The 16,538-nt window shown below is 42.2% G+C and overlaps 1 protein-coding gene across 1 annotated transcript in view; it reads left to right on the top strand.

Annotated features, from left to right (window-relative positions):
- The window catches only part of LOC308634062 (tumor necrosis factor ligand superfamily member 13B-like), a gene marked incomplete at its 3' end in the record, with an annotated part of 42,246 nt that extends 27,083 nt beyond the window's left edge, over positions 1-15,163 (top strand). The window contains exons 4-7 of the mRNA XM_081267640.1: positions 2,765-2,877; positions 2,960-3,110; positions 6,431-6,539; positions 14,710-15,163. Of these exons, the coding sequence (XP_081123766.1) occupies positions 2,765-2,877; positions 2,960-3,110; positions 6,431-6,539; positions 14,710-15,163 (827 nt within the window). The remainder of the gene's footprint in view (positions 1-2,764; positions 2,878-2,959; positions 3,111-6,430; positions 6,540-14,709) is intronic.
- Positions 15,164-16,538: the final 1,375 nt, after the last annotated feature.

Here is a 16,538-nt window from a genome sequence, read left to right on the forward strand (position 1 = left end):
AAAGACAAACGCCACATGGTCTCATTTGTACATGGGATTCAAAGTCATTGAACTTGCACAGTAGGATAGTGGCTACTGAGGCTGGGGCTGGAGATTGGGGAGAACTGGGTCGAAGAGGACAAAGTTTCTGTTTCACAGGAGAAAGAGGTTCCAGAGGTCTGTCTACAGCTTGGTAACTACAGTGATAACATGTCACCTTCCTGAAAAATGCGAAGAGCACGTCTTGAGTCTTCTCTCCACAAACTTACACAAAACAATGGACATTTATACATATTCATATTTGAGTTTTTTCCTCATTCATAGCATTTTTGAAGCCAGTTATTTTTCGTGGATTAGTTTTTTTGTAAATCAGACTGTTTGATTAGTATGTTTTAATTTTGTTTTGTGTTCTTTCATTTTTAATTTGATCTTAATTTTTATTGTATATAATTTTTCTTCCTACCCGTTTTCCTTGATTCCTTTCTTCTGCCAATCTCTATTGCTCTTTCACTCTTAGTCTTTTACTGCTTTTTTCCTTCCTCCTCCCTCATAATCATCATATCCTATGATCACTTCTGTTCTCTCCCTGTCTACCATTTGAAATTATAAACCTTTTTGCAAACTTGCTGTTTTTATTATAGGCAATAACTGATCATCTATTGTGATAATTAACATTGTAGACATCATAGTAGGAAATATTTTGTTTATGCTGTGAATTGTTGAATCAGGTTATTGTCTCCCCCTCAACAATGAGGTACTAGAAGCCTTCAAAAGACACTATAAATGCACAGGGTAGAAACTTGACTGCCTCAGATCCATACTATTAGATGGGTAGACACACAACATGAGAAAGCAAGGGAACAAGTTGCCCCAAGCAAACCAAGATACTCCAATTACAGAATCCATCAGCACCAAAGTGGAAGAAACGTCAGAGGAGTTTAGAATGTACATAGTTTGACTGTGAAGTAAAGGATTATGTAAGAGAGCAAATACAGTCATAGCAAAAGATCAGTTCAATAAAGAGATTCTGAAAAAAAATTCTTGAAATTAAGGAAACAATAAACTAAATTAAAAGTTCAATAGAAAACGTCACCAACAGACCAGACCACTTGGAAAGACAGTCTCAGGCAATGAGGACAAAGTATATAATCTTGAAAATAGAGTTGACCATGGAGAGAAGATGTTAAGAAAGCATGAACAGAACAGAAAGATGGGATAACATGAAAAGATCAAATCTAAGATTTATCAGGATAGATGAGAGTGTGGAGATACAAACCAAAGTAATATACAATCTTTTCAATGAAATAATATCAGGAAATATCCCAAACTTAAAGAATGAAATGGAAAAAAAAAATCAAATACAAGAGGCTTATAGGACTCCTAGTAGACCCACACCAAGGCACATTATAATGAATCTTCCTTGACCTGAGATATTTATGTGTGTGCCGTGTAATTTTTAAATAGTTGACAGATGGGGGTGGGGTTCTATATCTTAAGGTGATTGATTTCTACTGTAATAAGTCATGCAGGAAACAAGTCTGCATTATTTCAAATTTTAGAAAAGTAGTGGAAATGCTTTTTGTATTGATAGTATTGATTATATACATGTCAAAAATGATCAAATTTCATACTTCAATATATGCATTTTATTGTGCTTTAGTTTTACCTCAATAAAGCTATGAGGAGCCTGGGGGAGGGAGCTCTACAAATTATCAGCTGCATGTCTCTCTGAGCCCTTTTGAGGATCCCTGGGTGGAAACTCTTTGGCCTCAAATCCAGGAAAAGCTGTTCTTTGCTTGAGTTTCTGGCATATTCTGCCGTTCATCTCACCCTCCCTTTGCTATGACCAAGGTGGAGTTTGGAGACGCACGTGGCTCAGCTTTGCCAGTTATCCAGGAACATGGTAAACACGGCTTCCAGCCTCCACACTTCATCTTGCTGTCCTTACTGCCATCTCTGTAGCCTTCCGTTTCCCTGTTTTGCTTCCACTTTATGGACACCTCAGATCATCTCCCAGTGGCTAGACATCAGGTCCCCCCACACCAGTATTTGCATAATGGAGCTGTGAGGAACTGGGACTGAGCTGGAGCCCAGGGAGGAGGTCTGTCTGGTCACCGGGTGTGGGTGTCGAGATGCCCAGACTTGTTCTGGCTCAGCGACGCTGGACCCTTGCCTGCTTGCTCTGTGGCTGCATTTCCTGCCTGCCCCTTCATCAGATCTTGAGCAAGTGTTTGTCTCCCTGTCACTCCTCACGTGCCCCCAGGGCAGTGAACACGCAGTACCTGAACTTGATGCTAAGGTCACCGGAGCTCCTTCCCTTCCTGGGAAGCCTGTGGCAGCCCAGTGACCTTCCCCTCTGCTTGGCTCTGCTCTGCTGCCAGGGCACAGTGGGCTGGTTTCCTCTCATTGCTTCTGCTAAGCTCTTCACATGACTCGCTCCCTGAGGATCAAAGGACCGTCTCTACCAGTGTGCTGTTAGGACTTGTGCCCAACCTTCCCTGCAGGCTTTCCCTGCAGACCAGCCTGTATCATGACACAATGTCAGGAAGCCCAGTCATGCCCAAGGCGCTGGCTCTCAGATCCCGGAATGTGACTCTTGCCCGGGTCAGAGCATAAGAATCCAATGGGTGCGGTGATTCGTGGTCTTTTCCTCCTTTATGATTTTTTAAGTAGATGAAATTCACGTTAAGTTTCAGATTCAGGTAAACAACTACTTATTTAAAAGAAATAAGTGGAAACTACTTTTCTCAGGTTCCTTTCTTATGAATACTTCTCTTCCTTATAGGAGCTTACACATTTGTCCCATGGCTTCTCAGCTTTAAGAGAGGAAGAGCCCTGGAAGAAAAAGAGAATAAAATAGTGGTGAAAGAGACTGGGTACTTCTTTATATATGGCCAGGTAGGTTCACAGCCTCCTGTTTATAGTCTGATGCCTCCCAATCCGTGCACTCGTCTGGCAGTGTTCTTTGGTTTGTTCTCAGGTTTTGTACACCGATAGCACCTTTGCCATGGGACACCTAATACAGAGGAAAAAAGTCCACGTCTTTGGGGACGAGTTGAGTCTGGTAACTTTGTTCCGATGTATTCAGAATATGCCAGAAACACTACCCAACAACTCCTGTTATTCAGCTGGTAAGTGACCATTCTCAGACCTGCTTGCTGTGGAATGCAGACAGACTGGGCTGAAAATCTAGCTGTCCAGGGCAGGAAAGAAAGGACGGGCCATAAATATAAACAGGCAGACGTTCCTCAGTACATTGTGTTTTATTATCTTGAAGGATGAGCCCATCTGTTGAGATGGTTGGAATCATTACTAATAGTTTAACATTTTTACATACATTTAGAAAGCAGAGCAACTTCGTAGAGCTCTACAGTGACAGCAATTCCAACAATACAAGAACCACACTATACCTAACAGAGATCCCCATCTGCCAGATACTCTCCCTGGTGCTCACTGAATCTTCCATTTAAGGGAGGAGGAAGCTGAGGCTCAGAGAGGTAACATAACTTCTCCCAGGTTGCACAGCTGCGAAGTTCCAGAACTTGGAGTAAACCAGCTAGTCTGGTCCACAGTGGGAGCCAGCAGAACTTCCACCTTCTGGGAAGAATGGCCTCAGGTGGGCATGAGTGCACAAAGGACAGGATGTATACCATCTCTCCTTTCAGAGGGGTGGCCTCTGGTGCCAAGGGACACCTGGCAGGTGACTTTGGGATGTGAGTGTAGGAGTGACCCTGCTTTTGAACTCAGGAGAGAGCAGAGGCACAGGGAAGCAGGCTTGGTAACAGCCTGGGAGGGCTGTTTTATTTTGGGGGGTTGATTTCATGTTCAAGGCTGGTTTTTTAAAAACATGATCACCTTGGACACACTAATTCCCCCCTGGAGATTTTGACACATGGGTTCAGAGCCCCGAGGAATGTCTTCAACCTCAGGCAGTGCCTGGGAAGGGCACACAGTGTGGTCATAGGATTGGGAAATACTTGAACTACTCTAAAGGCAGTTCCAAACAAACACCCAGTTGATCAGAAATGGATGCATAGTGACACAGGACATAGGACAATGGTGCATAGTGAGGAAGGTGGCATCATTCTGGACGTGAACAGCTACAGTGGGGGCAGGAGGAAGTCTGAAATTGGAATTCCCTGATTTTCATACAGGCAACTTTCTTTGTGCCTGGTGCTGACTAGCATTTTGATATTGCAAAATCTTTATAAATGTCAAGGCCACTCCTGTCTTATTTATATGCATTAGTACTTGGAGTTTCACAACTAACTCTTTAAAATTTTCTAATCATCTACTCATCTCACATTCACTTCCTCGGAGAGTATGCTTCCAGATTGCCTGGGTGCCTGTTAAAACAATAATTGCCTTGATTTTAAAGATATTTCTTAGTACTAATAACTCTGTTACATAGGAGAACAATTCTCTAACAATCTTCAGGCTTGCAATTTTAATGTCTTAGGTTGAATTTGTTTAAAGTCATTAAAAACTGCATGATAATGTATGATTGCATGAACTACTTCCATAGTTACCTGAAAAGACTGAAAGGGTCAGCTTAAGAAGCCCAACAAAATACTAGGGACCACTAATGAACCTAAAGCTGAATCTTACTCACTATTAGTAAATTGAGTATAATTATTGTTCAAAAAGTTACAGCCAACTGTTACAGTTGGAAGAGTAGACATAGTCCCAAACAGTGTCAGAGTTTTAAATAAGACTTATTTACTCTTAATCTTGAGTTATTATTAATTAGTGCTCTGTGAGCTATTGCCTTTATACGATAAGCACAAGTGTATTCAATAAGTGAGAAAAATAGAAAAAAGATCAAGATTTATTTAACTATTTAATATAGTCAATTTTCAAATGCTTTAATGATTCTAGAAAGTATATTCACTACCCTAAACAATGTCTAAAACAGACACTGTTGTCTGTCTTGGCCCATTACAAAAAAACAAGACCTTGGGGACAGGAAGCTGTCATCCTCCATCACTGCTCCTACCTAGAGAAGCAGTGAATGTACATAGAATGGATTCTGTAGACACACGCTGGCTGTGTGGACCCAGGAGATCTGGTGCTTTGAGCCTTAGGTTGAGTAGAGGTGTGTATGTGAGTCAGTTTCACTGTGTGCTAACGATACAAGGCACCACTTTCTAAGTTGTTACGTTTAGGTCTTGACCATTTAGGTACTAGTTATTTGGTGTATTTGTTCTTCAACTCCTTGCCCCTGTTCTCCATATTTTTTGTTCATGATAGCCAACAAGTACCCCTTATATTTACTGTAGGTCTTGAGTTGTACTTTGTATTCTTAATTCACTGGATACATCATTGTAAATTAGACACACAGATACCTTGGTCATTTTTTTTTGAGAGAGAGAGAGAGAGAAAGAGAGAATTTTTTAATATTTATTTTTTAGTTTTCGGTGGACACAACATCTTTGTTTGTATGTGGTGCTGAGGATCGAACCCGGGCCGCACGCATGCCAGGGGAGCGAGCTACCGCTAGAGCCACATCCCCAGCCCCCCTTGGTCATTTTTAAGGAGCTAATTTCTTTGTTTCTTTTGATTATAAGGCAAAAGGTTATTTAAGGAAACCTAATACAAGGAAGGCTTCTCCCCTAAAGAGTGGCTCAGTGGTAGAGCGCTTGCCTCACGTGTGTGAGGCACTGGCTTCAATTCTCAGCACCACATATAAATAAGTGAATAAAATAAAGGTCCATCAACCCTAAAAAAATAAATAAATAAATAAATAAGTGATCCAAAATGACACCTAACACCATAGCGGGAACTCTAGAGGAAGACTGTGCCAACCAATGTGCTTTGCTAAGCAATAGCTTTTTTTTTTAAGTTCTTAATATTTATACTTCTATATGCTTATTTAAAAGTATAATTAAGACTATCGGGCTGGTGATGTGGCTCTCAAGTGGTAGTGCACTGGCCTGGCATGCGTTCGGCCCGGGTTCCATCCTCAGCACCACATACAAACAAAGATGTTGTGTCCGCCGAAAACTAAAAGATAAATATTGAAAAAAAAAATTCTCTCTCTTAAAAAAAAGACTATCCTCTGTGTATATTTTTATTTTTGCATTTTTATTTAGTATTATTAGAAAAGGTTTCCTTTTTCAATAAAATTAAGCAAAACCCTTCTCTATGTAATATTCTATCAAGGGATATGCTACATAACTTATTTAACTTGTTTCTAAAGTTTGATTTTTGGGTCCTTTTCTGAGTCTTCATTTTATAAACAGATGATAAACCTATTTGTTTCTGTTGTACCTCCTCCTGTGTATTTCTTTATTTTACTTTTAAGGCCAATAGTGTTGCAGCTGGTCTCTTGATGCACCTAAAATGTGTCTCCTTTTTTTAATAATTTTTTCTGAAACATTTTGCTTTACATTGTTTTCTTCCTTTATCACAAAACAACCATTTTAAGTTCTTGTAAATCACTCTTCCCCAGGCATTGTGAAGCTGGAGGAAGGAGATGAACTTCAACTTGCAATACCACGAGAAGATGCAAAGATTTCTCGGGACGGAGATGGCACCTTTTTTGGGGCATTGAAACTTCCGTGACCCACTTATGCCGTGTCTGTGGCTCTTTGCCCCTCTTCCTCTGCACCTCTAAGGGGAAATCACTTAATTGGAAGTGCCAAAAGGGGAAAAGTAGTTACCATAGCCTTTTCTGTGAGCTGTTTATGTTGGTTTGCTGAAAGTGGTCCAAAACAGGAAATTTAACAGACAACCACAGCCAAAGAGTGTCATGTGAATTACAAGAAATAGAGCCCGTATTCAGAAAGATAGAATTAGAAAGACTTTTCAGTATAATTCTATCTTGAACAATGTACCACAGCTTCTTCTCTCAGAGGAGGCACATGGTTCAAAGAGCAGTAGTGACTTCTCCAAAAGTGATCTTCCATCATGTCCCCTGGAACTTGTGCCCACATCTGTAGGACATGGAGACATCTATGGACAGGCTCGGGTTTCATTTTTTCTTGTTAAAAACGCCCCTCTTGGGCCTGGGGTTATGGCTCAGCGGTAAAGCTCTTGCCTCATACATGCAAGGCCCTGGGTTTGATCCTCAGCACCACATATAAGTTTTTTTTTTAAATGCCCCTCTTTAAGTTAATGTCATAGAAAGTTTAACAACAACAACAACAAAAAAAAACCTCTAGAAATCTTGCATTAAGTACAAGAATAATTGAAAGTTTAGTGGTTTTGATTTTAGATTCCAGTTAAAAGAATAAACAACTTTAAAAGTTCAACTTTAAATATTACACAATTGGACTGAAAAGAGGATAAATGTACCACTTAAGTTTTTGCTTGGTTCAACTATGCAATTTTCACCTCTAATATTATCTATTACCCAGACATTTCACAGAAGGAAAAGAATTTTCTCCATTGTATATGCATGTATGTATTTTTTATAATTAATTTCACTTTAAACATTTAGATGTAGGTCAATTTCACCTTATGCATATAAAGCACTAATTAAAAATAACTAGTTGCACTTATATAAAGTAAAGTCTCCAAGAGAAATGAAGACATTTATGATAAAGTAATATAATTTCCCTTTATTTCTGGTTTTTCTGTTTCAAACTGCTGCTATTGTAGTCCACGTATCCCAGCCTTTCACACACACCTGGTACTTGCTTTATGGAAGCGGAGGTGTCACTGAAGGCCTTAGCATCCTGGAGTTAGGAGCATGCATGTACTCTTGCAAAGCTCCAATGTCTCAGAAGACATGATCGTAATTCTAATTTTATCAGGAATCATACTTGACAATGCCGTAGTACTTAACATTTTTGTAACAGCTGCTTCCTTTGTATTTTGTCATCTTATCTCATTAACAGTAAACTTCACTAAGTAGTTGCCTTCATTTGTTTAAATAGTATTTGGAAAAAAATGCCCCAGTCTACATCAACTTTCCATGTAGAAAGTTTTTAAAGACACTTTTCAAAACTAAGAAAGTGTTTTAAGATTGTATCTAAAACCAAACTTTGTTTAAATCTCTGGTTCTTAAGTTTTTCCTTGTTGATCCAAATAAAATATATTTAGCAATTCATTTTGCTTTTTTTTTTTAAGAAGTGAGGACTGGGGATGTGGCTCAAGCAGTTAACTCGATCGCCTGGCATGTGTGGGGCACTGGGTTCGATCCTCAGCACCACATAATAAAAAAATAAATAAGTAAAGGTGTTGTGTCAACTGAAAAATAAATATTAAAAAATTCTCTCTCCTCTCTCTTTAAAAAAAAGAGAAAGGAAGAAGAAGTGATAGGAGGAGGAGGGCTTTGATGCTGGGTGAGTGGTTGGTCCCCTCCCCTGCTGGCTGCTGGCTGCCCAGTAACAGGACTCAGAACCTCTGCCTCCTTGTCCATCTGCATTTGTCTAGCATCACGGGTCCTCTGGTTTCATGTAATTGTCACTTGACGATCAGGTGAGAACCACTGTGAAGTGTTGTGAAGTGTCTGGAACCCCTAATGTGTTCCACATGTACGGAGGGTCTGTTCACCTCTATACCCACTTATTATCCTCCTCTCCTGGAGCAACAGGTGTTTAAAGAGGTAACACAGAATCATGTCACAGGCTCACGCTGTACACTATTGCACTCTACAGCATGTGCATCTATAGCTTTAAAAGATTAACATTTTGTCAGTGGATGCAGAATGTGGCCATGTAAAATAATTTTAACTTTTATTTTCCTTTCAGTTTAAACCATTATTGAAATATGAATCCCGTTTTCCTTGTATGATTTATGAGGAAAACACTGTGGTTATGTAAAAGTTTATTTAAAAACCAGGAAACAGACTAGGTGCAGTGGCACACCTGTAATCCCAGTGGCTTGGGAGGCTAAGACAGGAGGATCCCAAGTTCAAAGCCAGCCTGAGCAATGGCAAGCCACTAAGCAACTCTGACCCTGTCTCAAAATACAAAATAAGGCTAGGGGCATGGCTCAGTGGTTGAGTGCCCCCCGTTCAATTCCTGGTACCCAAACAAACAGAAAGCAGGAAATGGGATCAAGAGTAGGTGAACAGTGCATGTGGCCAAAACGCCTTTTTTCTTCCTCAACTTAATTAAGGGGGGAAAAATGATTTCATTCTAGGTTTTCCTATAACAAAACATTTTTAAGTTTTAAGTATATGGGCCCAACCTAGACATCCTTTTGCCTTAAATCCTAAGTCAAGAGCAGTGAGTACAAACACCTGCTTGAAGCTTCCTTTGTGTGGGAACTATGAATTAGCAGAACATCCCAAGGGAATAATTTGCATCTCTCCATGGCACTTGGAGAAATGCTCTGTGAGTCACTGTGGGAAGAGGTCCTTGCCCTGTGGTGCGTTATGGATGTTTCTATCATTGATAGATGAATGCACAGATCTGTTTGAATTCTCAACTGAATTAAAGGCACAGACACAAGGGTACATCTTTACAAAGTGGTGGTGCCCTGGGAATGCTGCGCAGCTCTAAATACAGCCGTTGCCACACCCCGTCTTTCTGCTCCTCTGTCCTCAATGACTACTGCCCTGCTGACTGCTAGCCAGGCACGGTCTCCCCTCTCCAGCTCTGAAGGGCGCACTGGGTGCTGGTGAGCTTTCCATTACTGGGACAGAGATGAACGACTTCTAAGGAGAAAAGGTTTGCTTTGGCTCATGGTTTCAGGCCTTGAGCCTGTGGGAAGGCAGGGCATCCCGCTGGGAGCACACTGCAGGGAAACTGGCCTCCTCGTGGCCCCCAGGAGGCAAAGACAGTCAGGAAGAGGCTGGGTCCCCATGTCCCCTTCAAGAGCATGCCCCAGGTCCTCACCTCTTTCCCAGGCCCTGCCTCCTAGAGATTCTACCACCTCCCAGTAGTGCCATGAGCTGGGGACAAAGCCTGCGACCCTTGGGCTTTAGGGGGCGGCTTACAAATCCTAACTGTTGGTAAGGGATGTTCTCGTCTGAGTCCACCAGCACTTACTCGTCATTCTAACTGTGATGTCTGCCATGTTGTTGCATGTAGCTGTGGTTCTTTCCAGCTCACAGCTCCACAGAATGTCACTCCAGGATAACTCACAGTGCATTTCTCTTTCACTATGGAAGGGTCTTTGGAGTATTTCCAGTTGTGGCTGATATGAGTAATATTTCTATGAATGTTTTCTTAAAATATTTTGAGGAAGCCATACACTTGTGTCTTCTGGATGTGGATCTGAAAGTGGAATTTTTGCTGCATAAAACAGACGCTCAGTTTCGGGAGATGCCGCCCCAGTGGTAAACCATTTGTAGAACCTCTAACAACCAGGCTACGGTAAGCAGCACTTGACTTGGCTCATGACTGCCACTTGCTTCTGTCAGGCAAACATGCTCCTCTTTGTCTGGAACCCCACTGGGCTCTCCTTGTGCTAGTGCCTACAGTGGATTGGAAAATAGCATTTATTCTCGGTTAACCACAGACACATTCACTCCTATAAGTAAATTGTGTAAGCCTTTATAAATTAGGTAATCTTTCACACATTGATCATGGTAGGCAAAGGGTCCCAAGGGCAGGGGCTGTAGCTCAGTGGTAGAGTGCTTGTCTAACATGAGTGAGACTCTGGGTTCAATTCTCCGCATCAAGTACAATAAAAATCCATTGACAACTAAAAAATATTTTAAAAACAAGAAAAGAAAAGAGTCCGAGGCCCTCCGAGCAGTTTCTTCCTTTGGGTTCTTCTCCTGTGGTCAAGGCCCAGGTGTGAGGGCTTGGAGAGGGGCAGCCAGCAGCTCTGGTCACTGAGGAGACCCTGCTGAGGAAGAAGCAGAGGCAGAGTGGGATCCTCTTGACTTTCTCACCTTCTCCATCACCATATTCCAGTGGATTGTCTCTTATTTAAAAAATGAGGTGATATTATATTTGTGATTACTTTTCTAAAAGTTACAATAAGAATAGGAGCTGTTTACCCGTGAACCCTTGGCGTGGTGGCCCACTCCCATCTATTCCCCTGTCTCAGTGCAGAATGAGCTGGAATATGTTCAGAATAGATCATTTCCCCCTGCCCACCAAATTTCATGCATGTGAAATGTTTTAGGAATTTGCTTTGTTTATCTAATTTTAATTCTTATCTTGTTTTTGCCAGGTCTTGCCTCAATCACACACTGTATTTAAAACTAGTCACAAAGACAGGAGCCAGTAGGCGGACTGAAGGGGTGGCTTCCTGGTGAAGGCCTGTTTGTTGTGCTGTTGTGATTCTGAATAGCCAATTTAGGTTTCTCAGTGGCCTATTTGCCATTTCAGAGGACTAAAAATACAAGAAAACAATACAGAGACAATGACATGCCTGGTGTATGGCAGAGCAGTTGGTGAAGTTTTTTGTCTCATTTTTTTCATCTACAAGTGCTCCCATGGTTTGCTTTCACAAATGAATGCACAGACCCAGATCCATTTTAAACTGTTTAGCACACATTCTTCATGGTAGAAGAGTGTGGTTATACCATTATCTCTAGAGTTGTATTTATAGCAGCAAAATGTCTTATGAGATTTTACCCATGTCTCTACATGGGCTAGTCTGTGTGTGTGCAGGCATGTGTGCGTCCATGGTATTGGAAGCCTTACAGCATGCCAAACATTCTTCTCCATAGGGCCGATTATGACGTGGCGACAGGCATGGACATGGTCCCTGAGGCCGTCTTGTCAGTGTCCTATCACATCAGGGCCTGACCCTGCTCTCTGGTTATTAGCAGGTACAAAGGAAGATTCAGCCTGTTACTAGTTACCATCTGAGATGGGACGATGGCATTGAAAAGACAGGAGCATCACAGGCCTGGAGAAGGCAGGGATTCTTGACCTCCGCGTTCACAGGTTGACACGTTTTTAAAACTTTGTGACTTCATTTTGAAGTAATTTTGGATTTTTAGAAATCTAGAAAAAAATTAAACAGCACAAAGAAGCCTCTTTACATTCACCAGTTGTTAACATCTTTACAGTACAGGATCAAAAATCAGGACAGTAACACTGATCCATCCCTTAAATAAAGTTGAGACCTTATAGAAACCGACTGCAGGCTGTTGTGAGACAGAATTTAATATTAAGTAGCTGCCTTTATGCCAATTATGATCTTATCACAGCATTCTTCATGAATAGAAAACATTAATTAAAAAATCAAAAAATATGCATTGAGAAATTATAGTAGAAAAAGTCATTCTAAGTAACTTATGGGTTAAAGAAAAGGGATATGGAAATGGGAAAATATTTAAAGTTACATGATAATGAAATACATCACAAGAAAATCCTTGAAATTTAATAAGATATTTGAAATTTTATGAACTTAAATGCTTATATTAGGAAAGAAGAATGGCTGAAAATAATAAACTAAGAATCCATAGCAAGAACCAGACAGAAACAAGAGCAAGATAAAAGCAAAGCAAACCAACAAGAAAACCAAAACCAATAGAAGTATAACAGTGCCAGATGCAGGATGCAGGCCTGTAATCCCAGTGTCTTGGGGGAATGAGGCAGGAGAATATCGAATTCAAAGCCAGCCTCAGCAATGACGAGACACTAAGCAACTCAGTGAGACCCTATCTCTAAATACAAAATAGGGCTGAGGATGTGGCTCAGTGGTTGAGTGTCCCCAAGTTCAAACCTGACACCCCACCCCCCAAAAAAGTAGAATTAAGAATAAGAAATTCAGAAAAAAGGTTAAAAACAAAAGATCAAAGCCAAAAACAATTTTTCTGCAGACAAAGTATGATATATTGGCAATATTTTCAAACAAAAATTCAGTAACATACCTAATTAAACATTAAAATGGGGACAAAACTATAGATGCAGAGATAAAATGGACTAGGAAAATATCATGAACAAACTTTGGTAATAAACTTTGGTAATAAGTTGTAATACACAAAAGAGATTCTTAAAAATAAATTTGCTAAAATTAATAAAGAAATAGACAAGAGGGACTGTGTTGTAGCTCAGTGGTATAGCACTTGCCTAGCATGTGAGAGGCACTGGGTTCAATTCTCAGCACCACATAAATAAATAAGTTAAAGGTCCATTGACAACTAAAAAAAAAGAAGAAAGAAAAAGAAATAGACAAGAATGAATATTTTAAGATAGCCATTAGAGTGCTGAATCACTAGCACAGACTAAGTGTCCCTAGACTGAAAATGTTCCAGAATCCAAAAGCTGAGAGTGCAGATTCACAAGTGGAAAGTCCCACACCTGGCCACGTGTGACGAGACCAGCCCAGTGTGCATGGGGGGATGGCACAGATTACCCTAGGCTGGGTGGAAAGGTGCCCTCAAACCTGAGTGGATTGTGTGTGGACCCGAGTCTACTCCAGGATCTTAATCCATTTTGTGTAAACACTTCAAAATTCAAGAAAAACTGAACTCTGAATGACTTCTGGTGCCAAGCACACAGGACAAGGGACACTTCACTAGCAGTTTACAATTTGCATAGAAAGAAGTGGTCAGGTCAAGATATGCAAATTCTCCCAAGCCTTCAGGGGCAGATTATTTCAGTAACTTCGAGAACTAAAACTCCAGCTCTTAGTAAAATATATCATTGATGGCAATAAAATATTAAAAGAAAAAAAATCACTTCAGTAGGTCCAGAAAGATTTGTACAACTTGATATTTATGATAAACACTTTCAGCAAACTGTGAATAAAGAAAACTTCAATGGAATGAAGCAAAAAATTTTTCTGTAATCAGGACAAGACTGCATTAGATTGAAGGGCCCAGGCATTTGTGCTTTTACTTAAGTATTTAATGAACGCCCACTTCATCCCAGCAATGTTTCAGGCAATTCTTCAGTGGAGAGTGATGTCCAAAAAAAAAAAAAAAAAAAAAAAAAAAAGTAAAAAGATAGTGAAAACATGGGATATTCAGGTGGTTACTAATATCTGCCTGCTTCCCTCAGGACACCTCCCCCAATGCCTCCATCCAAATGGGGAACCCCCAATTCTTCTGAGGGTGTTCCATAGGAAGAACTATGCGGTGGTGTCCAGATAGCCCACCAGCATGGAGGACATAACTCAGTGTGGACAGAGCTGGTTTAGGGAGTTGGATGGAAAGCAAACACAATCGTGTTTAATTTGCTTTTCCAATAAGACTATTGCAAAATAAATGCAATTTGACTCTTGAAAATTAAAACAAATTCTTTAATTTTTTTTTCTCAAGGGGAAGCCTGAAAACTGAAAGGCTTCCAGATGAGAGTCCAAATGTCACAGTAAAAATGAACCAGATGTTTCTAAACAGCATCCCCTTGGCCAGCCACAGAAGGTGATCATCCGATTTCACACGGTTACTTGTAAGGGGCTGGGCCCCTTCAGTGTCTGCATTTCTAACTGCAGAGAGAGAGAAGAGGGGTGGAGGAGGGAAAGGAGGGAGAGAGAGAGAGGGGGTGGGGGTAGAGAGAGAGCTCTTGCACTTGCTCACGTGGAAGACAAGATGAGCTGTATTGAGAAGGTTCCAGTTTTGCCCCTGGACTCCCTCATGGGGCTGGGTGTGGGCCTCCACCAAGGTTCCTGCTGAGAGGGGTCATGGAGCGGAAGTTCACCGCATGAATACACTTACGGAAAGTATGAGGAACTTGAAATTAGAGTCCAGGGAAGGAAGAAACTGAGGGGAAGGTAGGTGTGATAAAAGCACTTTCTTGAGGAAAGCCCTGAAGCACCCTTGGGGGAACATTCTGAGTGTCCTAGACTTTTGAACAGATTTGGATCTCTAGGCTGTCAACAGAGGCGCAGAGCGTCCAGGCCTCACCTGTTGCCCTTCCTGTGCCGCAGGACCACATCACGGAGGCTCAGCTGGACTCTGACCCTGGCCCTCCTACTCACTGACTCCATTGGAGCTTGCGCCCCTCCTGCTGGTGTCCCGGGAGGCCAGGCTGGGCGCCAGGGAGCAGGTGCTGTCCCTCCTCCGGCTCCCTGTGGCCGGCGGAGCCTGCCTCCCTGTGCTATGAGACCTCGGCAGCCCGAAGGAGTAGCCAGCGTCCTGTGGCGCCCCTTCACCTGGGGTTGCCAGGGACTTCCCTCAATGTCACCAAGTGCCCGTGTCGATGCTGCGGTGGCGCAGTCGGTTAGCGGGTACTCAGGGGCCGGTGCTTTGGAGGAACAAAGCCGCACAGGACTGGAGCCCTTTTCATCAAATAAGGCACGCCATCACCTCTGGGTGGCGTTTGGCAGGTTCCCGGGGATGACTTCTAAACTCAGATGTTTGTCCAGCCGTGAAACCGGGTGACTGTCCTGCTGCGCTCTCACTTGGAAACGCGTCCGAAAGTCCAGGTGGGGCGCTGCGCCGGTTCCCCATTCGCCTGGGCGCTCCCACGCGCGGCCACTAGAGGGAAGCAGCGGCAGCCGCTCCACCTGGCCCCTGGGACTGGGCCGAGGGAGCAGCAGTAAGAGCCGGGGTCAGGAGTTGAAGAAGGCGAGGACCAGGCAGGCGCCAGCCGCACTACAGAGCCCCGATGACCGTGGACCCCGATCCAGCTTCCGTTTGTTTCTGCTGGAAACCTTAGTTCCACTTCAGTTGCGTAAAACCAGCTGAATACCTGAGGACAGCGACGTGCTCACAGTCCTCAGGACGTCCAGTTGTATGCCTGGGGACAGCGACGTGCTCACAGTCCTCAGGACGACCAGCTGAATACCTGAGGACAGCGACATGCTCACAGTCCTCAGGACGTCCAGCTGTATGCCTGGGGACTGTGTTGCACTTGGGCAGAGGGGAGGAAGGACACAAAGGAGCTCAGGGGACAGCTCCTCCAGTAATTGGACCTGGATTTACCAGAAAATAGGTGACGGACTTTTCCTTGATCTGACTCCGCCCCCCCCCCAATTCTTCAAGTCTCAACTTCCTATTCCCTTCTCAGATTACCAATCCTTTTTTATCTTCAGCTAAAAGCATGCACATTCTGGATCAATGTGAAATGATATCTGTCAATTAAATACATTAATAATATTCTGACACCTGCATGCAGTGCATACTTGACTGCTTTTGTTTTAATGTTTTAAATTATCAGTCACTATTCTAAATCAATTTAATCTATTATCTGATTTTTAAAAATTGATAGCCTTTATGTTACTTTTAATTTTTAACACAGCTTTGGGGTTTTGGGAAATACTGAGCAGAAGGCCCAGGGCGTCCATGAGCTCCCTCCCACCCTGCAGTTTCCCCTGATTCCCATCTTACATTATTGTGCTACATTTATTCAGTTAGTGAACATTTTCAGTGTTCATCAGTGAACATTCATACGTTATTATTAACTCCAGTGCATAGTTCATGTTAGGGCTCACTCTAAGTTGTACAGTTCTGTGTGAGACAAACAGTGTCACGTGTCTGTCACCCCACTATGACAGAGGACTGTCATTGCTCTAATATCCCTGGAGCTCCACCACTCCATCTCTTCCTCCCTCTGCCCCCAAGTCCAGGGTACTTACAGATGCGTTTACTTTGCCTTTTCCAGAAGGTCACACAATGGAAGCTTTTCCGGGTGGGCTCTTTGACTTGGCCGTTTTCATTTAATGTTCTTCCACATCTTCTCATAGTTTAACATCTCATTCTCCTTAGTGTTGAGTAGTGTTTTATTGTGTGGATGGTCCAGTTTATTCACTTACTG

Source organism: Spermophilus citellus, assembly GCF_964194105.1.
Source record: "Spermophilus citellus genome assembly, chromosome: 15".
NCBI lineage: Eukaryota > Metazoa > Chordata > Mammalia > Rodentia > Sciuridae > Spermophilus > Spermophilus citellus.